General features: G+C 35.3%; 1 protein-coding gene across 1 annotated transcript in view; it reads left to right on the forward strand.

The window, feature by feature from the left end:
• The window catches only part of LOC126808848 (myb-like protein X), a 45,564-nt gene that overhangs the window by 2,476 nt on the left and 19,386 nt on the right, over positions 1–23,702 (forward strand). The window contains exon 2 of the mRNA XM_056098704.1: positions 16,642–16,747. Coding sequence (XP_055954679.1) covers positions 16,642–16,747 — 106 coding nt within the window. The remainder of the gene's footprint in view (positions 1–16,641; positions 16,748–23,702) is intronic.

Raw genomic sequence — 23,702 nt, forward strand, 5'->3', positions numbered from 1 at the left:
CCTATGAACAGGTTTGTACAAACAAGAAGAGGTTAAACTGTGTTATTATATAGCCTATTATTATAATGATATAACAAACAGGTTCCTACACAGTCAACCAACACCTTTAATTAAACATACAATATACCCCCTACACACTGTATTAGGCCAAGTAATATTATAATTGTAACATGGATGGGAATTCTTCCTTTGTTCTTTTTCATTGAATAAGCAGATTGTTTTCCCTCTGGGTGAAGCTTAACCGTGCAATAACTCGACATGTAACATGGATGGGAATTCTTCCTTTGTTCTTTTTCATTGAATAAGCAGATTGTTTTCCCTCTGGGTGACTGTGCAATAACCGTGCAATAACCGTGCAATAACTAGATATGTAACATGGACGAGAAATCTTCCTTTGTTCTTTTCGTTGAATAAGCAGATTGTTTTCCCTCTGGGTGACTGTGCAATAACCGTGCAATAACTAGACATGTAACATGGACGAGAAATCTTCCTTTGTTCTTTTCGTTCAATAAGCAGATTGTTTTTCCTCTAGTAGTTTGGGTGGAGCTTAACCGTGCAATAACTAGACATGTTACATGGACGGGAAATCTTCCTTTGTTCTTTTCTTTGAATAAGCAGATTGTTTTCCCTCTAGTAGATTGGGTGGAGCTTAACCGTGCAATAACTAGACATGTTCAATGTTATTGCACTATTTTGCTGGTTTACACTAGTTTTAGTAGAAATCATATAGAGAAGTGGGGTGGGTTTTCTGTTCAATAACAATAAGCATGTTGAGCAGGTGTCAGTGTTACAAGTCATTTATTATAGCACGCTTCATTCGTTAACAGGTTTAACAAGTTTGCCTACGGCCTCGATTTTTAAACCTGTTAACTCACGAAAGCCATGCTATAAATATAACTTGTTTCAGGGGTCTGTTTTTGGGGTTTTTTTTAAACAATATTTTAATCAGAAATTGAAAGGGATTGAGGAACAGGCATAGTCTATATGACCTCTCTAAGGGAGAGAGAAATGGGGTTTAACGTCCACTCGACTCAGACTAAGTCATTTCGGGACTAACATATGGTTCAGTTTTATTTCAATAATTCACATACACATAGGGGTTTTTAGCAGTGGGAGGAAACCGGAGGACCCGTAGAAAACCCATGAGGTTGGACAGGTGAACCTACTCCCTTGTCACTTACACCTGGGAAATCGAAACCCCCCTGTTTTTATAAGGATGCAAGCAGAGCATTTTGTTATGTTTAATGTTTGGTCATTCAAGAAGTACAAGCAGGTAATCAAAACCATGCCATTTGACTCAACAACAGACCTTCTTACGTGCACCCAATAAAGCCACCCCACCCTACCCGTCTTGCCTATCAAGAACACAAACTTTAAAGGAGCTAAATCGCTAATATTTCGGACCTAGAAATTGACACAAATAGGTCGCAACGCATATAATAATGTAATATGAATGTATATAAACTGATTTACATTCAATCGTTTCCGTTTTTACTCTAATTTCAAAACAATTATGTTAGGCGAGAAAAACGCCAGAAGTCTCAATCAAATGGAAAATCTAGCGTCTGGTTATTCGAGTCTACGCTGATAGTATTCATTGCGCATGCTCTCCAAATAAAAATTTGAAGTCACCGTTTGACATGACTTGTAGAATATGTCTAGCCTTGTTTTTCAAGTCGCTTGTTGCAAAGGTTGCTGAAACGCATTATGGTACACGATTCATGTACCAATGGTAAAATGTTTATTTTGTCTTAAATATTGGATATCAGAAGGCCATCTTTTCCCGGTAAGATCACAACATCAATGTTGATTTAAATTAACAAATAATTTGTGTTTTCGATGTCGAAGATTTTGGATGATATTGAGTTAGAGACTTAGCTACTTTAACTTGGCGTGATATTCTAGTAACATACTGAAATATTTTTAACAGTTGATTCTAATATCTATGTTATCAATTTATTGCTACAATTTGAAAATACAGTGGTCTCTGACAATTCTGACATCATACGGGATAGATACAATATGCCATATTTCACAGCATGTCGGAAGACTTAATTGCCTCAATACCGGATTACACAGCATGTGATGACAAGCACTCTCTTACAAGAGATTATAAAATTATCAAGGTAAACAACAAAGACCGACACATATTTTATGCTCACAGATAATTGATTGGTGATTGCTTGTCGGTTAACACCCACTGATTGAAGGCTGGATTATCCAATCTCTTTTAAATTAATTAATTAGTTTTATCAATGAACATTTAATACCAAGATAAGATTAACTCTGTAATTAGATAAAGACATTAGCCTATCCAATTACCTACTACTTAAACAATACTGCACTTGACGACAAAGGGATTATTGTCTAGATTAACCAGTGACTAATAGATTAACCAGACACTAAGATTATATACATAAAACCAATAACAATAGCCACTTATCTTTTTAATCCAAGAGACAATGAATGAATTATTTAGTTAAACATACATTTAAACAAGAGCTAAATCTGCCTATTGCAGGTCTTTCTTTAGGCCTGAAATGTTATATAAACTATTAATTAGACATTAATTAACTTATCCAGATCATAATCAACTCTAGATGGCATCGCTAGTCTGCAATCTTGGATTATGAGCCGATTTACTGCATAACTTTCCTTCGCGATTTAACAATTTAAATGGATAATCGAGACTATGCTGTTTATCGTACTGACTTTAGTTATGATGATAGAGGCTAGGTGGAAATTTCAAACGCTTAGTTCTTGGTTCATAGTGGATCAATTTTAATGAAATTTTCAGTAAATTACCTTTACATTATCTAGTTTTTAACTATTATAATGAGAACTGCCAACTTGTTATCGAATCTCCCATAATGTATCTTTAACTTTTATTATATGGAAAGAACCACGCGGACATTTTTATTTGTAAATACTCCACAGGTACAGCTATGTGGTTTTTACTGCGAGAACTTCGTTTTTCCACATTAAACAGCGGATTCTTTTTCCCACAGGGTTTTTTCAATCAGCAGCGATCTCCTGTTTTAACTTGTTTTCATTATGACAAAGTGAGAAGATGACCAGCCCTCTCATCTCAGGACAATGATTTTAAAAATGTGTTTTAAAATGACTTTTAGATATACAAGAACTTTTTATTATTTAGTGTTTTTACCTATCTTCTATATATTACTCATTCAGATGTAATTTAAATAACTTAATTAAATCAACCTGTCCATAATATCATATTTTAATGTATTTGACATTAAAGATACATTATGGGAGATTAAATAAAGAGCTGGCAGTTCTCACTATAGTAGTTAAAAGCTAGATAATGTAAAGGGAATTTGCTGAAAATTTCAGTAAAATTGATCAACTCTGAAACGAGATTTTAGCAATAAAGTTGATGCGATAAAAAACATAGTCTCGATTATCCATTTCATGATTTAATTATGAATGGAAGTCGAACAGGAAATCGGAACCTACTCCAATAAACATCGCAGGCTAGCGATGCCATTGAGAGTTGATTATGGTCTGGATAAGTTAATTAATGTCTAATTAATAATTTAGAAAACATTTCAGGCCTTAAGAAAGACCTGAAATAGGCAAATTTAGCTCTTGCATAATGTATGTTTAAATTTGTAATAAACAACAAGAACAAACAACATCGGTATATTCAATAGCATTCTTAGATCACTTACATAGTGTTCAACTCTTCGTTTTTTTTCCTCTCAAAACTAAATTGTACATGAACTTGAGTGTTTGCAATTTTTAAAGAGATATGTTGTAATTGAATGTGATAAATATCGTATACAGTGATAATGAGTTTCTAATCCTATATATGACTGATTCCTGAGTACATTGAGAGTGATAAATATCCGTATACCCTGATAATTAGTTTCTAATCCTATATTTGATTGATTCATGTGTACATTTTGAATAGAAGATAAGTGAATAATATTTAAAATACTCATTAACTGATAACACCTGAACTTATCTCACATATTTTATAGCAAAAATGGCTAGCTTTTTATCTATATCTTGCATAATGTATCCTTAAAGTAGCTAAGTCTCTTAATTCAATATTATCCAAAATCTTTGAAATTGAAAACACGATTTATTTGTCGGTTTAAATCAACATTGATGTTGTGATCTTACCGGGAAAAGATGGCCCTCTGATATCCAATATTTAAGACAAAATAAACATTTTACAATTGGTACACGAATTGTGTACCATAATGCATTTCAGCACTATTTGTAATAAGGGACTCGAAAAACGAGGCTCGGCATATTCAACAAGTCATGTCAAACGGTGACGCTATATTCTTATCTGGAGAGCATGCCCAATAAATACTATCGGCGTCGACTGGAATCTAGAGATTGAAATTCGATTGAGAATACTGGCGTATGTCGCCGAACCTAACTGATTAGAAATTACAGTAAAAACAGAAACGATTGAATGTAAATCCATTTACATACATTCATATTTTACTGTATGCGGTGCGACCCATTTGTGTCATTTTCTAGGTCCCAAATATTAGCGACTTAGCTCCTTTAAAATACTTGTTTACCGATAACACATGAACTTATCTCATATATTTTATTCATTAAAGATACATTATTGTAGGGTTTTTATACTCTCGGCTAAAAAATTGATTTTCAGGTTTTTTTTGTAGGTTGTCCATCTTCTCTTGAGCTGAAATAAAATGTTTATATTAATATCAGAAACATTTGTTAGGACACTCCAAAGTATTTGACTTTTTTAAGAATATTTTTGATTACAAAGAACCATTGGACATGAACAGTGCCATATTTAGATGAAGCGAGGTCCTATGAGCACCTCCCAATCTCACAACTAGTTAAAGATACATTATGGAAGATTAGATAAAGAGTTGACAGTTCTCACTATAATAGTTAAAAACTACATAATGTAAACTGAATTTGCTGAAAATCTCAGTCAAATTGATCCACTCTGAACTGAGAATTTAGCGATTGAATTTTGGGCCTAACCTCGATCATCATTATTTAAGTCGGTACGATAAAAAAACATAGTCTCAATTATCCATTTTTTGATTTAATCATCAATGAGTGTTGAGGAGCAGATCAGGTTCTAATCCAGTAAATATTGCAGGCTAGCCATGACATTGAGAGTTGATTATGGTCTGAATAAGTTAATTAATGTCTAATTAATAATTTAGAAAACATTTCAGGCCTAAAGAAATGAAATGAAATGAAATGGGGTTTAACATCCTACTGTTCTGCTCCTAAACTGGGCTAATGAAGACGGGCATACGCCATACAGTGTGCTATGAGGGAAATTTTGCCCGGGCAGCGGCGCTCTGGCCTACTCTTATATCGAATTCCAACTGCCAAGGGATCTTTTACGTGCACGCCAATATGTACACAGGACCTCGTTTTTCGTCCCATCCGAACGACTAGACAGCTGTCCTTGTCAGGCCCTCCGTCCTGCATCACCGACAAGGGGAAACCACGCCGGAAAATCTAGATGAACTTTCTCGGCCAATGCAGGGATCGAACACCCGACCTCCAGGCTAGCAGGCCTAAAGAAAGACCTGCAGTAGGCAGATTTAGCTCTTGCATAATGTATGTTTAATGTATCAAATAATGCATGTTTAATAGATATATAATGTATTTTTAACATAGTTAACCATTAATTATTTGATAATAATGATACAGTCTATAATGTTTACTTAAGTTTTCACACTTCTCTGCCAAAACACTTTTTGATTGGGGGGCATTGCGCGATTAAACCGGCAGGTCTTTATTTTGGCGTCAATTGTTATATAGATTATTATTTAAACATTTATTTACACGACAGGCCTATAATTAACTCTCTGGACCATCGGTTGGTAGATATTTAAATGGATTAGAATGCTTCGGCCATTTAATGATTTAATTTAAAAATGGAAAAGTGAGGCTAAGTCTCGAATAACAAGTACAGATGTTTCAACTATGAATAACTAATGCACACATCTTTTCAAAACTCCAAATGTGATAACTTCCTTCAGAATAAAGTAATTTGAAAGAAATTTTCAATTTATTCATTTTGCATGATCTATTTTTGAACTATTATAGCAAGAACAGCTAGCTCTATATCTAAATCTTATGAAATATATCTTTAATTAACTGCATGTACATATTGAAGGTTGTACGTGGCAAGGAGTAGGTCCATCTGTCCAACCTCATGGGTTTTCTCTGGGTCCTCCGGTTTCCTCCCACTGCTAACGACCCCTACGTGCAAGGAAATTATTGAAATAAAATTGAACCATGTTATTCCCGAAATGACCTAGTTTGTGTCGAGTGGACGATAAACCCATTTCTCTCTCTCTCTCTCTTTCTCTCTCTCTCTCTCTCTTTCTCTTTCTCTCTCTCTCTCTGGCATGTACATGTAGTAAAAATATAATGGAAATCGGTTATTATGATCAATAAGAATGTTGTACACAATTAAATTCTCTTTCCATTCGGTCAATATCAGAGTCAATCACCATTTAATCCATGGTGCCTTTGTCTTCAAACGAATAGAATCTTCATATAGCATTTTTACATGGATTAGACCTTGCACAAATGTCGTCAAAAGTCCATGTATCAAAATAAGATGTGTTGACAAAAGTCGAAAATGGTTGTTTCAAAGTTAAGGTCTTGTTTTGGTACATAATGTATCTATAACCAAAGATTGTTTCAATGACATTTAGTAATGGAACTGGAATATACAGGTCACAATTTTATGGAATACAATGACTAGAGAAGCCTAGTCGAAACGTCGCTCAGTAATAGGCAATAATTATTTTCCATAGAATTGTGACCTGGGGCCTGTTTCACGAAATTTTAACTAAGATAAAATCCAAAATCTACAGGTTTGCATTTAAATGAGCAGAAATGTTATCTGAGAGCTTCTGACATTATCAGATTCTTGGGTGATCTCCTAGACTTAATGGTGGGGGGGGGGGATGGTTAACACATGCGCGTTGTATCATAAGGTCTGTCATTGAGTCAACTGGTATGGTTTCGATCCCCCATGTGTACCTGACCAGGAGTATGGTCGCCTGTCCATCCTCATGGGTTTTCTTCGAGTCCACCGGTTTCCTGCCACTGATAAAGATCCCTACCCACAAGCGAATTATTAAAATAAGTTGGAACCATATGTTAATCGTGAAATTACCTAGTCTGTGTTGAGTGGGCGTTAAACCCCAACGTCCAACCTCATGGGTTTTCTCTGGGTCCTCCAGTTTCCTCCTACGGCTAAAGACCCCTACGCACAAGTGAATTATTGAAATAATAAAATTGAACCTAGTTCGTGTTGAGTGGACAATAAACCCCATTTCTCTCTCTCTCTCTCTCTCTCTCTCTCTCTCTCTCTCTCTGTGAGTCTCTCCTCCTTTAACACCAGTTATATCTCATTGTAAGAGTCTCGACTAATCCAACACTATATAAGTAAATAAACAGGACATGACTTTTATACATGATATAAGTACTATTACGTTTTACTACATACTTCATATCGTTTAATTGTTTATAGTATACTTACTAATAAAAACATACATCAAAACAACAACTCATAAAACTTAAAGGGGATATGCGTCATTTGATTTCAACTGAATTAAAGTAACGCCTGCTAGGACATGACTGTTATACGTGATATAAGTACTATTAAGTTTTACTGCATTCTTGATATTGTTTACTTGTTTATAGTATACTTACTAATAAAAACAACAACTCATAAAACTTAAAGAGGCATTAGGTAAGATTGGATAAGAGCTGACAGTTCTCGCTATAGTAGTTAAAAAATAGATAATGAAAAGAGAATATGCTGAAAATTTCAGTCAAATTGCTTCACTCTAAACCAAGATATTAGCAATTCAGTTTTAGACAAGTCGCGAACGTCATTAGTAACTTTGGTGCGTAAATAAACAAAGTCTCAATTATCCATTTTTGCGTCAAATTATCCATCACAAAATGTATTCAAATCCACTAAATATCGCAGGCTGACGATGGCATCAAGAATTGATTATGGTCTTGATAAGTCAATAAATGTCTAATTAATAATTTGTATAACATGTCAGGCCTAAAGAAAGACCTGCAATAGGCAGATTTAGCTCTTGCATAATGTATGTTTAATATATAGGCCCCTTGAATACCAAGAAATTAAAAACATTGACATTAAGTGACATGTTGTGTCAAAATAACCCTATGAGTCAGTTGTCACTGAGTCAAGTATGATCTGTTTAGGTAATGTTATCTGTAGTTACGATACAGTCAAGGATTGGTTATATAGTGTAATAGTAGGCGTATTATCTTGCACAACCATTTAAAATAGATAGTAAAATAACCTTCTTACATAGCGCTCTGTGACCTCCAGTATGTAATACTGCTCTTTGGCGCTTCACATAATTGTTCATAAGTTTAAAAATTAGGCATAAACATTTAAAGAGGCATTATGGGAGATTAGAAAAAGAGTTGACAGTTCTCGCTATAATAGTTAAAAAAAATAGATAACGTAAATAGAATATGCTGAAAATTTCTGTCAAATTGCTCCACTCTGAACCGAGATATTAGCTTTTGAATTTTAGGTTATCTTCGATCATCATTACTAAAGTCGGTATTATAAAAAACAATGTCTCGCTTATCTATATTTACATTTAATTATTTTTCAAAAAATGTATTCCAATCCGCTTAATATCGCAGGCTAGCGATGGATTCGAGAGTTGATTATGGTCTGGATAAGTTAATTAATGTCTAATTAATAATTTATATAACATTTCAGGCATAATGAAAGACCTGTCATAGGCAGATTTAGCTCTTGCATAATGTATGTTTGAAATATTGCTCATAGCCTATTGTATATCTTGCATAAAGCTGTAAAATACTGTCTAGCAAGCAAATTACATGTAATATAAGCTTCCTTGGCTTGTTTTTTAATCCTATTTTTTATGCCTTTAAATTATACAATAACACTTTCAAAATTAAATACTGTTTAAACCTTTTGATTTTCAATTATTTCTAACTTTATCTTCTTGATTCACAAATTACTGGGCAATAAAATTGACTGGCCATCATATTTTCGGCTAGATATTTTGAGCTTAAGCTGGATAATAACTGGTGAAAGTGACTCAAATAAAATCTCTGTTCTGTACACAATAAATGATCCACTTTCATTTAATCTGAAGCTAAATCCCTTTTCTATTCATAATAGTAATTTTTATTGCTTGGCCTAAATCCCTTTCTATTCATAATAGTAATTTTTATTGCTTGGCCTAAGCCCTTTATAGACAATCACAAAATAGTAATTTTTATTACTTGGCTTAAGTCCTTTATATACTATTCAAAAAAAGTAGGGGATATTTGATTTTTAAGTGTTATTAAAGTCACCTAATGAAACTGACGAAGAAACAAATGACAAAATGAAATGAAGTTCACATTCATCGATTTATTCCAAATGATCGTTAGACTAAGTAAGGCACAGACTGACCATTATAAGGGTAAAATGATACCCGGGGTCAAACAGCAAAGTTACCACAGCATCACAACCAAGTCAGTAACGGGTAAATCCTCCTCTGTTTGCCAAACAAGCATTGATCCGACGTGGCATACTCCTAATGAGACGTCTGAGGTCATTTTGGTCCAGATTGTCCCACTCCTGTTGCAACGCAGCAGCAAGTTCTTGGACATTGGCAGGACGTTGTTGACGTTGACGTAACCTCTGTCCAAGCATGTCCCAGACATGCTCGATGGGGGAGAGGTCTGGACTCAGTGCTGGCCAAGGTAATGTGGTGATGTTCTGTTGTTGGAGGTAACCTGTAACGATCCTGGCCCTGTGACATCTTGCGTTGTCATCCTGGAAGATGAAACGGCGGCCATGACGTCGTGCGAACGGCACAACATGGACTGCCAAGATGTTGTCCCGGTAGTACTGGCCTGTAACACGCCCTGCAACAACATGTAAAGTCGTTCTTCCAGCAACAGTGATGCCTCCCCACACCATAACAGAACCACCCCCAAATCGATCATGTCTGATGACGTTAACGTCTTGGAAGCGCTCGTTTCGACGACGCCACACCCTCCTACGTCTGTCCAAAAAATCAACAGTGAACCTTGACTCATCTGAAAACATCACATTGCTCCAGCGTCGATTATCCCAGTGTTGACGATCCCTACACCAACGACGTCTTGCCTGAATGTGATGATCTCTCAAACAAGGGATCACGCGAGGACGTCGGGCGCGAAGGTGACCCCTATGTAGTCGATTCCGAATCGTCTGGCCACTCACTCTCACACCAGTGTCTGTTTGAAGACGAGCGCTGATCTGATTTGCTGTGATGACACGATTTCTCAAGGCCAAGGAACGGATAAATCGATCCTGGGCTTGAGTTGTCGCCCTTGGTCGACCTGAGCGTGGTCTGTCCTGTACAGATTGTGTATCACGGTATCTGGACCATAGCCTGCTTATGACAGACTGAGAAACATTCATCGTCCGCGCCACAACCGCCTGTGTTGTGCCGATCTGTAGCATGCCAAGGGCACGTAACCTTTCATTTTGGGTAAGCCGACGCATATCAAAATTGGTTTTCTGGTCACTAAAACAATTAAACTGATGTTTCCACCCTGGAATTCAATGCCACAATGACTGTAACATTCAAAGTCAGAGTCGTGCAAATCTTGGGTTGGACCCCCATGATGATCCCAAGCATCACCTGCATTTCATGCGGTAGCTATTGGTGCGTTTGGGCGTCACATGTAACTGGAAATGTTTCTTCTGTTAGGTTCTATAGTGACTTTTTTCGTAGTCATTTGCATATTTTAGTATTATGCCCCCAAAATCAAATATCCCCTACTTTTTTTGAATAGTATAGATATTCACATAATAGTAATTTGTTTTGCTTGGCCTAAGTGCTTTTTAGGTAATCCATAGAATTTTATATATGAAGTTAATTTGTATGTTAAAGGGGGTATAGCCATTTTCTTAAGTACCTTAAAGTAGACAAAAAATGTTTTGTTTTTATTATTATTATTTTGTCGGTTGTGATTAGATATGCGTTATTCAAGAACTAAATCTGCCTATTGCAGGCCTTTCTTTAGGCCTGAAATGTTGCCTAAATTATTAATTAGACATTAATTAACTTATCCAAACCATAATCAACTCTCGATGCCATCGCTAGCCTGCGATATTTAGTGGATTTGAATATATTTTGTAATGGATAATTTAATGTAAAAATGGATGATCAAGACTTTGTTTATTATCACACTATAGTTAGTAATGACGTTCGAGACAAGCCTAAAATTGAATCGCTAACATCTTGGTTCAGAGTGAAGAAATTTGACTGAAATTTTCAGCATATTCTGTTTTCATTATCTATTTTTTAACTATTATAGCAAGAACTTCAGCTCTTTATCTAAATTTTACATAATGCCCCTTTAAGTCTTTCATAATGGTAATTTTTATTGATTGGTCTAAGTCATTTATAGGTATTCAGATTGACTTTCATATGTATGCTAAAATAGGCATGGTGATAAGGCCAAAATAAAGGATACCTGTTTTTATGGTTACCTAAACCACCCTATTTTTTGGAACCAAAATCTGTTGAGTCCACGATCTGGTACGTGCATATATGTTCGGATACGTTTCGATACGACCAACACAATTGCTACGAATGGCCACAATATATGATAAGACCTGATAGGTTCACCATGATTACTCCATTATTTAGACCACAATTTCAATCGTAGCGTGAATCGTGATAGTGAGAGAGAGAGAGAGAGAAAGGAGTTTAACGTCCACTCGACACAAACTAGGTCATTTTGGTACTAACATATGGTTTTTAATTTTATTTCAATAATTCGCTTGCACGTAGAGGTCTTTAGCAGTGGGAGGAAACCGGGAATCGTGATATTGGAAACCTAGCATTAGCTAGAAATGATGGGAAATAAATAATACAAACCCAACAGAAAAAAAAGTTAAAAAATTTCCAACCGACCTACCTACCCTTTTTTTTTTATGTGGCTAAATAGCCGTAAACACTTTCTTCTCAGGGATCCCGATTCGCGGTGGCACCTACCCTTTATTTTTTTGGGCCAAGTAGCGGTAAACATAAGTATTTTTTTATCCTTGGCCTAATAACTAGAGCAGTATTTATACAGTGTATAGCCTGTACAATAAAACACTTTATCCAATAATTGAATACTTTAACCTTAATATCACTGGTCAATATGGAGATTTTCTAGGAATTAAGTGCTGTATTGTGTCAAGGAGCCTAGGGTTGATAACTGGTCTTACTTATTATATCACATTGTACATCCATAAATGATCAACTTGGTGGCTGCAATGATACAATAAAATCTTATCTTATCATCAGGTCTGTGATTGAGTCAACTGGCATGGTTTCGATCCCCCATTTGTAAGTGACAAGGAGTAGGGTCGCCTGTCCAACCTCGTGGGCTTCTCTGTCTCTTCAAGTTTCCTCGCAAGAGTAAAGACCTGTACGCGCGAATTACTAAAATAAAATAAACACTTCCAGATCCAAGTGTAGTAAAGACAAGTAAAATCGAAATTTTGAACTATAAAAATGAAACGAAATTGGATCTGTGTTTTAATCAGAATGGGAGTAGACATTAAACCTCTCTCTCTCTCTCTCTCTCTCTCTCTCTCTAGTCTCTCTCTCTCTCTCTCTCTAGTCTCTCTCTCACTCTCTCTCTCACTCTCTCTCTCTCTCTCTCTAGTCTCTCTCTCTCCTCTTCTCTCTCCCTCTCTCTCTCTTTTTCTCTCTCTCACTCTCTTTCTCTCTCTCTCTCTAGTCTCTCTCTCTCCTCTTCTCCCTCTCTCTCTCTAGTTTCTCTCTAGTCTCCCTCTCTCACTCTCTCTCTCACTCTCTCACTCTCTCTAGTCTCTCTCTCTCTCTCTAGTCTCTCTCTCTCTCTAGTCTCTCTCTCTCACTCTCTCTCTCACTCTCTCACTCTCTCTAGTCTCTCTCTCTCTCTAGTCTCTCTCTCTCTCTCTAGTCTCTCTCTCTCCCTCTCTCTCTCACTCTTATCACCTCAAGTAAATATTGACAGTAGAACATTAAAACTCCATTTCATTTCTTTTCATGTAAATTCTGACAAGTAAATACTGATAAGTAAATACCTGTTATAGGTTTGTTAATATTCAATATCTTATGTCTATAATGACTAATATATCAAACATTGTTCTAGAAACCAATACCATATTCATTCAATTATATAAATCAAACAACCATTATTTCTAGTACCGGTACACACAGGACAGTCTCTAAAATATTTGTTTGGTCCAAAAAAAATAGAAAACATCAGTAAGCATGCAAAGCACTATGGTGGCTGTTAGCGGCCATTCAAATGAATCTAAATCGTCACCTTGTGAAGAAGGCGACAAGTCGACAAAATCAACCCTCCAACACGACAAAATAACCCGACGATCGACGCCTTCATTTCGTCGACTTGTCGGGTCAATTCTGTCGACTTGTCGCCTTCAACTTATTCACAACCTGACAAGTCGACAAAATACAATTATTTCGACTTGTCGTGCGGCGACTTGTCGCCTCGGAAGTCAAACTCGAGCTTGCGCATTTGCTGATAGGATAACTTGCATGCGCACAGATTAACTTCCAAGGCGACAAGTCGCCGCACGACAAGTCGAAATAATTGTATTTCGTCGACTTGTCGGGTTGTGAATAAGTTGAAGGCGACATTGCGACAAGTCAACAAAATCAACCCGCCGACACAACAAAATAACCCGACGATCGTCGCCTTCATTTCGTCGACTTGTTGGGTCAAATCTGTCGACGTGTCGCCTTCGACTTATTCACAAGCCGACAAGTCGATGAAATCAACCCGCCAACACGACAAAATAACCCGACAATCGTCGCCTTCATTTCGTCGACTTGTCGGGTCTATTCTGTCACAACCCGACAAGTCGACAAGTTGACAAAATACAATTATTTCGACTTGTCTCCTCGGAAGTCAAACTCGAGCTTGCGCATTTGCTGAGTCGCCGCACGACAAGTCGAAATAATTGTATTTTGTTGACTTGTCGGGTTGTGAATAAGTTGACGCGACAAGTCGACAGAATTGACCCGACAAGTCGACGAAATTAAGGAGACGATCCTCGGGTTATTTTGTCGTGTTGGCAGGTTGATTTCGGTTGGCGACGATTTAGATGACATTTGAATGGCCGCTAACAGCCACCATAAAGCACTGAGTTTTGCTTTTGTTGCTGTTTCGCCATAGTCCTTGAAAATCAAACATGTTTCATCTTGCTCTGATTAAGGGGGTACTATGGGAGATTAGATAAAGAGCTGGCAGTTCTCACATAATAGTTATAAACTAGATAAAGTAAAGGGAATTTGCTGAAAATTTCAGTCAAACTGATCAACCCTGAACCGAGATATTAGCTATTGAATTTTAAGCCTAGCCTCGATCATTATTACTTTATGATAAAAAACAAAGTCTTGATTATCCATTTTGCCATTAAATCATCCATCAGAAAATGTATTCAAATCCAGTTAATATCGTGGGTTTTCTCCGGGTCCTCTGGATTCCTCCCAATGCTAAAGACCCCTATTCGCAAGCGAATTGTTGAAATAAAATTGAACCACATGTTAGTCTCGAAATGACCTAGTTTGTGTCGAGTGTTGATGTTTCGAGTGGGATACCCATATTTCCGTGCACCGCACACCAAAAACTTGCCACAACAGACTGTTTTATTGGCTAATCTCTCACACCAACCAGAACGTGGGCAATATAACAACTCTTCCAGATCCTAGTGCATGTTTCTCTCTCTTCTTATATTTTGTCATTTGGAGAAATTTTATTTTGCCAATAATTTTGAGCTCTTCTCAAACTCCACCTGACTACTGGATATTGGTTTTTCTTTGAAAACATATCACAGTGGTTCAGATAGTTCCTTACTGTGATTGATCAAGAGTCAATAAATTATATTATCAAGTTCCCAAAGAACTAAAAATTAAATTGAGTTGGCCTTTGTAAATATATTATATAGGCCTACTTATGTCAGTGTTAGAGTAAATACTCAAGATACTCGATATACTCAAGAGTCATTGTTTATCAAATATTTACCCGTAGAGAAGGTAGCCATTACATTATTGCTACACTCATACTGGACCTTACACACTCAAAACTGAGGATACTTTTAGAGACGGATGAAGTGATATTGTGTGGAAATGAAATGAAATGGGGTACTTTTAGAGACGGATGAAATGATTTTGTGTGGAAATGAAATTGCGTACTTTTAGAGATGGATGAATTGATTTTGTGTGGAAATGAAATGAAATGAATTGGGGTACTTTTAGAGACAGATGAAATGATTTTGTATGGAAATGAAATGAAATGGGGTTTAACGTCCTACTGTTCTGCTCCGACTTGGCTAACAAAGACGGGTATACGCCATACATTGTTCTATAAGGGAAATTTTGACCGGGCAGCTGAACCATGGCCAACTCTATATTGAATTCCAACTGCCAAAGGATCTTTTACGTGCACTCCTATGTACACATGAGACCTCGATTTTTCGTCCCATCCGAACGGCTAGACAGCTGTTCTTGTCAGGCCCTCCATCCTGCAACACTGACAAGGGGAAGCCACATCTGAAAATGATTTCGTGTGGATAGTGGAAACCGAGAAGTTGTAACAGTTAGGAATGAAAAGAAAATATGTTAAAACTTAATTTATTTTGATACTAACAAGTTAATATTTTAGAGAGTCACTATGAGTAATGGGATTTAGTGAGGACATTAGACATTCAGAATTAAGAGAGAGAGAACTTGGGTTTAACATCCACTCTATAAAAACTAGGTCATTTTGGGACTAACATATGGTTCAATTTTTTTGTTAATTCGCTTGCGCGTAAAGGTCTTGAGCAAAGGGAGGGAACTGAAGGACCCAGGGAAACCCATGAGGTTGGACAGGTGACCGCTTGACTCAATGACAGACTTTATGATCCAACGAGGATGCATTAACCATTCAGCCGTAGTGCCACTGTCCGGGTAAAATTTCAGTCTTAAAACACTGTATGGGGTATGCCCAGTTAGGGCCGAACTGTAGGACATTAAATCTGATTTCATTTAAAACTCTAGTTTGTGGGGTTCAGTACCCTATAACACAGCAGTAGGCTACTTTAGGTTGATTTAAGATACATTATGTAAGATTTAGATAAACAGCTAGCCATTCTTGCTATAATAGTTTGAAAATAGATAATGTAAAATGAATAATTTGAAAATTTCATTCAAGTTACTCTATTGTGAGCAAAGATATTAGCCTTTGAAGGTTTGACAAAACGTGTGCAATAATTTCAACCACCGTATCGGTTGTTCGAAGCTAGGTCTTGCTCTTCAATTTTTAGCTTAAATCAAGATATGGCTGAACTGTTCTAATCTATTCAATATTGGAGAAATCCGATGCCATTGAGAGTTGATTATGGTCTGGATAAGTTAATTAATGTCTAATTAATAATTTAGATAACAATTCAGGCCTAAAGAAAGACCTGAAATAGACAGATTTAGCTCTTACATAATGTATGTTTAAGTTATTAATTGTATCAAGTTAAAAACATATATAAAATTCTGAAAGACTATACTGAAAATTCATAATTTTTGTATTCCTTTTCAGAATTCGAAAACGCATGAAAATGAAGAAATAGAAGATAATCAAACTAGTGCTCGATCAGAAGAAAAAAACAACAAAGAGAAAACTTATGAAAAGCAAGACGGACAAGGTAGGATTTTCTTTATCATTTGTTTAATTTTTTTTATTTTTTGTCTCTCCCTTTTTTAGATTTACTCCCACGATTAATACTAAAATTAGTTATTTTTTAAAAAGAATTTTAGAATTGCTTTCAGCTTACGTACATGTAGAGTCACTTAGATTTTTAGGTTTGAGTTACCTATGCACTTGTATTTTGATTTTGCATTTACTACTTATAGGCCAGGGTCCCGATTCATAAAAATTTCAACTAAAATTTTTTAAAGATGCAGTCATTTCATTGGTTGAGAATTATAGACCTTGTACAAATTTTAGCTCTTGAAACCAATGAAATAGCAGGATTCTTGAAATATATTAGTTAATATTTTTTAGGAAAAAGGACCCAGTAATATAGGTTTTATACTAACTTTATTAAACTGTATCTTAAGATATTTATTATTGTTAAATCATGATGAACTTTCTCGGCCTACGCATAGGGAGTGGACACAGGACCTCTAGGTTAACGAGGCAACGTCTTGTTAATGCATTACATGAGTTGTGTGTCACTTAAGCTTGGTGTTGAAATTATTAACTTTTTTTTCGTGCTAATAGAAACCTGTTTTATCAATTATTAGGCCATACCAATTCAATCCTCTGTTCTTTGGGATTACCTGTAAAAATTGTTCTTTGGGGATGAACACCTGTAAAAATTGTTCTTCAGAACGAACACCTGTAAAAATTGTTTTTCGAGAATAAGCATCTGTACAAATTGTTTTTTGGGAACACCTATAAAAATTGTTCTTCAAGAACACCTGTAACAATTGTTCTTCGAGAATGAACACCTGTAAAAATTGTTCTACGGGAACACCTGTAAAAATCGTTCTTCAAGAACACCTCTATAAAAATTGTTCTCCGGGAAAACCTGTGTAAAAATTTCCCTTCTTATATCTTCTGGAAAAAGTCTTCTTTAAAAACCAAAAGTATTTGGTTGTGAAGTTCAAAAGTTTTAGGAGGAGTGGATGACCAAATGGTTAGCACGTGCGCAATGTATCATAAGGTCTGTCATTTAGTCAACTGGGGTAGTTTCAATTACCTGGTTGTAGGTTTCCTCCCACTGCTAAAGACCCCAATGTGCAAGCAAATGATTGAAATAAAATTGAACCATATGTTAGTCCCAGGGTGACCTAGTTTGTGTCGAGTGGACGTTAAACCCCATTTCTCTCTCTCTCTCAAAAGTTTTAAATAAAACATTTTCCATGTTGATTCAAGTAGATGTCCAGATCCCAAAAACATAAAATCAAATTCGTGTGGCCTTGATATAATAATCCCTTTTGGGTTTCATATTTCAAAGAAATTATGGATTAAAATTTGTGTGCATAATATTTATTTTAAAGGAATTATATTTCAATCATTTGAAATACATTTTTTCGAATTGACTTTTGATCGTTTTTGTCAAGCTTTTAGTTTTTAACCCTGTTAGAATTAGATTTCTAAAACAAATGTTAATGATTTTATAATGTCAAAAACATACCACTTTACAAAGTTTTTTAGTTTTTTTTAACCTGTTAGAGCTTTCTAGAATTAGATTTCTAAAACAAATCTTAGCACCTGTTAATGATTAATAAACACAAAAGTTTTTATCATGAAACGTATGCGAAAAAAGAAAAGATTATTTCTGTAGGCATGCGGTTGTGAGTTGGTGCTGACTGTGTTCCCATAGTAAAAGCGGGTTCCATATTTTTAACCTTTTGTTCACCATGTTCTAATTATTTTAATGTTTGAAGTAAAATGCCAATTTCGTGCATGCAGAAATGAAATGAAATGGGGTTTAACGTCCTACAGTTCTGCTCTGACTGGGATAATGAAGACAGGCATACACCATGCAGTGTGCTATGAGAGAAATTTTGCCCAGACAACGGCGGCGGTACAACCTATTCTTGTATCAAATTCCAACTGCCAAGGGATCTTTTATGTGCACACCAATGTACACACAGAACCTTGGTTTGTCGTCCCAACCAAAAAACTATACGTTGTCCCTTGCCAGGCCCTCCATCCTTCACCATTGACAAGGGGGAACCAAGCCAGGAATATCCTGATGAACTTTCTCGGCCAACGCAGGAATCAAACACGAAACTTCCAGCTTAGCGTGCCAACGTCTTACTCACCGAGCCCTTACGATTCCCTATTCTAAAATGAATCCTTAAAATTTTCTGTGTATGAACTTAATGGGAATATGATAGCTTAATTAGCTTTAATTTCATTAACCCCGAACAAGGCAATGCTTAATGCTTTTAGAGATATTTTTATGAGTTTTTATAACAAATAATGACCGGTTATGGGGTGGACATGTATACCCACTTTCTCTTCTTCAGCTTATTAATGATCTGGTTATGGGAGTATTTTTTATTTTGTTTAAAAGTGTGTTTTGTCCTTATTGTCAATTAATTTATTTATTGTATTGGACAGTTTTTTTTATTTTGTTTAAAAACTTTGTCCTCAAATAATTTATTTATTGTATGGGATAGTTTTTTTTATTTTGTTTAAAAACCTTGTTCTTAATGTCAGTTAATTTATTAATTGTATGGGACACATTTTTTTAATTTTTTTTTTTAAAAAAACTGTGATTTGTCCTTGATGTCAAATAATTCATTAATTCTAACTATATAATTAATTAATAAGGTTCTTTCTCAATGTTTATAGTCTTAATAAGGTTTTTTTAGTCTTAATAAGGTTTTTTAGTCTTAATTAGGTTTTTTCTCCATGTTTAAAGTTTTATTAAGGTTCTTTCTCTGGTAATAAAGAGGCATTTTTATTGACAAATCATAAATTTAAGATCTACTATATTTTTGGGCACGAGAGGTCAAATATGTGCGCCTAATGTTCCGAAAAGTACTTAAATTTATTTTGAATTAATTTCACTAAAGAAAACATTAATTCTTATAATTATTATTTTGCATTGGTTGTTTTATCTGATGAGTAAAAATGCCTCGATTTTTAAAATTATTATATGTTTAATTGAAAATTAATAAAAGAACACTAATCAAAATTTTAAACACCCATAGTGAATAATGAACTTTTCTAATCAACATAATGTTATCTAACAAATGGATTAGTTCATAATTGACAAAAGGGATGTTTTTATTTTAAAAATAATTATTCTTAGAAACCTCTGTCAACAAAATGTTAAGAATGAAATGTAACCTGGCAGATTAACATCACCTCTGTATTTATAGGGTTAAATTTGAGACTAACAAAGTTATTTTTTATGTAAAATGAGGGGCATAAACTGTATACTGAATGAACAGACAATTTTTTCCATCTTTCTCAAATCATTTTATTGTCACCATTCATTTGGGGTTTTTTTCCGAATCAAAAGTTGGTTTACAATCATCAAACTATATTCAAAGCCTTATCCTTTATTCTTCAGTTCCCCGGTTATACATGACAAGGAGTAGGGGCACCTGTGCAACCTCGTGGGTTTTCTCCGGGTCCTCCGGTTTCCTCCCACTGCTAAAGACCCCTTGTGCAAGCGAATTATTTAAATAAAATTGAACTATATTAAAGTCCCGAAATGATCTAGTTTGTGTCAAGTGGATGTTTAACTCTCGCTCTCTCTCTCTCTCTTTCTCTCTCTCTCTCTCTCTCCTCTGTCTCTCTCTCTCTCTCTCATTTACAAAAGAAGTAAAACCCTAGAAAAAACTGATTTCCTCCCACTGCTAGGCACAAACGAATTATTGAAATAAAATTGAACCATATGTTAGTCCCGATAGACCTAGTTTTTGTCAAGAAAAACAAACTTGCCTATTATTCTTGAAATAGTTCTGGGTGTTAATGAGGATGAGGAAAGGTTGAGAAATGATCTGCTAATATCCAGTAATTAGCACCATTAATTAGTGATAATAAGACAACCTTAATTCTGATTAATGGATTTATACCAAGACAAAAAGACATCACTCAGTATAATAATAATGGTTTCAGTTTCAAGGTCTGGTTGTAGAATATTGACTTGTCTGTTCAATTATGAAATTATTATGGAGCTTACTGGACAAGAGATTTATTTGAGAATACTGAAGTACATTCTTTTTGAAATCATCATCTTCTTTATCATCATCATCATCATCATCACCATCATTATTTTCATCTCCATCGTGTTTATTCATCATCATCATTATCGTCACCATCTTTGTTATTTTCATATCATCATTTTCATCTGAATGCATCTTCACTATCTTCATGTTTATGCATCATCATCATCATCATCATCATTTGTATGCAGCAACAGCATCTGTATGCATCGTCATCAACAATCATCATTCTATTCATCTCAATCGTCATCGTCGTCATCATCATCATCATCGTCATCATCATCATCATTCTATTCAATATTTCCACCATGTTTTTAATATATTCAGATATATCTATTCTTTTTACTCACCTGTCCTCAAGTTGAATTTATTTCTTGATGCTAGAAAAATCAATGTCATTCCAAGAATATTTCTAATATTATTTTAATCTCACATATAGCGCATCCACTGTTTTTTCTTTCTACCAAATAATAAAATCGTGATAGAACTTAAACTTTGATCAATAATACCATCATGTTAAATAAACAACAGTTTGTGCTCTTTGTTTAAAGGACCTAATAAAACCATATTATTGATTTAAATCCAAACTGTATCCATGCCATCCGTGGGTCTACAGAGTTGATTTTGAGCTTGTTGTGTAAATAAAGGTCTAATTAATATTTTCTTTGACATCCGAAGCCTAAATAAAGATCTAATTAATAATTTCTATAACATCCGAAGCCTAAATAAAGACTTGCAAAAGGCAGATTTAGCTCTTGCATAATATATGTTTAATAAGCGACATTTTGTGCTCATTTTTTAAAGGATGTAATAAAACTATATTAGATATTTTAAAGATGCATTATGTAGAAGCTAAATTTTTATTTTGGCTTCAAATATTATATAAATTATTATATAATTTGGATGGCCGAATGGTTAGCATGTGCGCGCTGTATCATAAGGTCTGTCATTGAGTCAACTGGTGGGGTTTCGATTCCCCGGTTACGCGACAAGGAGTAGGGTCGCCTGTCCAACCTCGTGGGTTTTCTCCAGGTCCTCCGGTTTCCTCCCACTGCTAAAGACCCCTACGTGCAAGCGAATTAATGAAATAAAATTGAATCATGTCTAGTTTGTTTCGAGTGGATGTTAAACCCTCTCTCTCTCTCTATTCACCTGACAAACCCATAATCAACTCTCTAGACAATCGGATGGCAGAGTTTTAAATGGATTTGAACACCTGTGGGATTTGAACACCTGGGAGATTTGAACACCTGTGAGATTTGAACAATTTAAAATGATAATTGAGACACGGTCTTGGTTGGAAAGTTTGAAGCCAAAATAAAGACCTGCAATAGACAGATTTTCTCTTACATAATGCTTCTTTAAACATTTAAAAATGATGTAGGTTGATTTAAATTGATTGACATTAAAAGGATATGAAAAAGTTTGCACTTAGATAAACCTACACGTTGACCAATTAACAGATAAGATAAAATAACATAATAGCGATTAAGGGTGTATTGCACTTGAGATAAACCTACGCGTCGACCTATTAACAGATAAAATAAAATAGCATGACAGCAAGTAAAGGTGTATAAAATTCATAACTATGTGCAGATATGCAAATAATTAGGAGAATGACAGAAAACAAAAACTTCTTTTCTAAAACACAATTTTTATGGGAAACAATCACTGGTTTTATTCTAAAAGCACGCAAATTTCCAACAAGTATCCTCTTATCGTTATCAAGCGCAATTACATTTAGTAAACATGATTTCAATATATAATTGTGCTTGAAAACAATAAAAGGATACTTGTCGAAACGTCGTGCTTTCAGAATAAAACCAGTGATTGTTTACCATAAAAACTGTGTTCTGTTAATGTGTTTTCCAATCGCTAAATGCCACTTATAGATTACTTGTTTCCTGAAAATTTTTTATCTATGTGCAATTTCAAAGTGCTTGGCCTCAAATATATTTTGAAATTGTTAAAAATTTAAGGACAGCAACATCCATAGTTGTGTTTTCCCTAATTAGAAAATTGCTTTTTAAGAATGTTTTTAATAAAAAAATTTAATTTTTGGATTATGCCAAGTTTCAAATTTTTCAAAAAGTTACGGTAAATTTCAAACCAGAATTCTGATAACATCTGCAGCATCTTTTCTGCAAGTAATTATAAATTTTAAACGTTTTCAAAAGTGTAACCACAATTTCCAGTGTTTTTGTTTTTTTTATTTTCTATGACACAAATCTGTAGCTTTTCTTTTAATTTTACAGACACCGAGTAGGGTCGCCTGTCCATCCTCGTGGGTTTTCTCTGAATCCTCTGGTTTCCTCCCACTGCTAAATACCCCTTCATGCAAGCGAATTGTTGAAATAAAATTGAACCATATGTTAATCCCAAAATGACCTCTCTCTCTCTCTAGTCTCTCTCTTTCTCTAGTCTCTCTAGTCTCTCTCTCTCTCTCTCTCTCTCTAGCCTCTCTCTCTAGTCTCTCTAGTCTCTCTCTCTCTCTCTCTCTCTCTAGTCTCTCCCTCTAGTCTCTCTAGTCTCTCTCGTCTCTCTCTCTCTTTCTCTCTCTAGCCTCTCTCTCTAGTCTCTCTCTCTAGTCTCTCTCTCTAGCCTCTCTCTCTCTCTCTCTCTAGTCTCTCTCTCTCTCTCTCTCTCCTGTATAATTTTACACTTAAATAATCATCATGTTTTAATCCTATATATTTCCTAGGTTATTCCAATTTCCTCTCTCTCTCTCTCTCTCTCTCTCTCTCTCCCTCTCTCTCTCTCTCTCTCTCTCTCCTGTATAATTTTACACTTAAATAATCATCATGTTTTAATCCTATATATTTCCTAGGTTATTCCAATTTCCTCTCTCTCTCTCTCTCTCTCCCTCTCTCTCTCTCTCTCTCTCTCCCTCTCTCTCTCTCTCTC

The sequence above is a fragment of the Patella vulgata genome, chromosome 1 (genome assembly GCF_932274485.2).
Source record: "Patella vulgata chromosome 1, xgPatVulg1.2, whole genome shotgun sequence".
Lineage (NCBI taxonomy): Eukaryota > Metazoa > Mollusca > Gastropoda > Patellidae > Patella > Patella vulgata.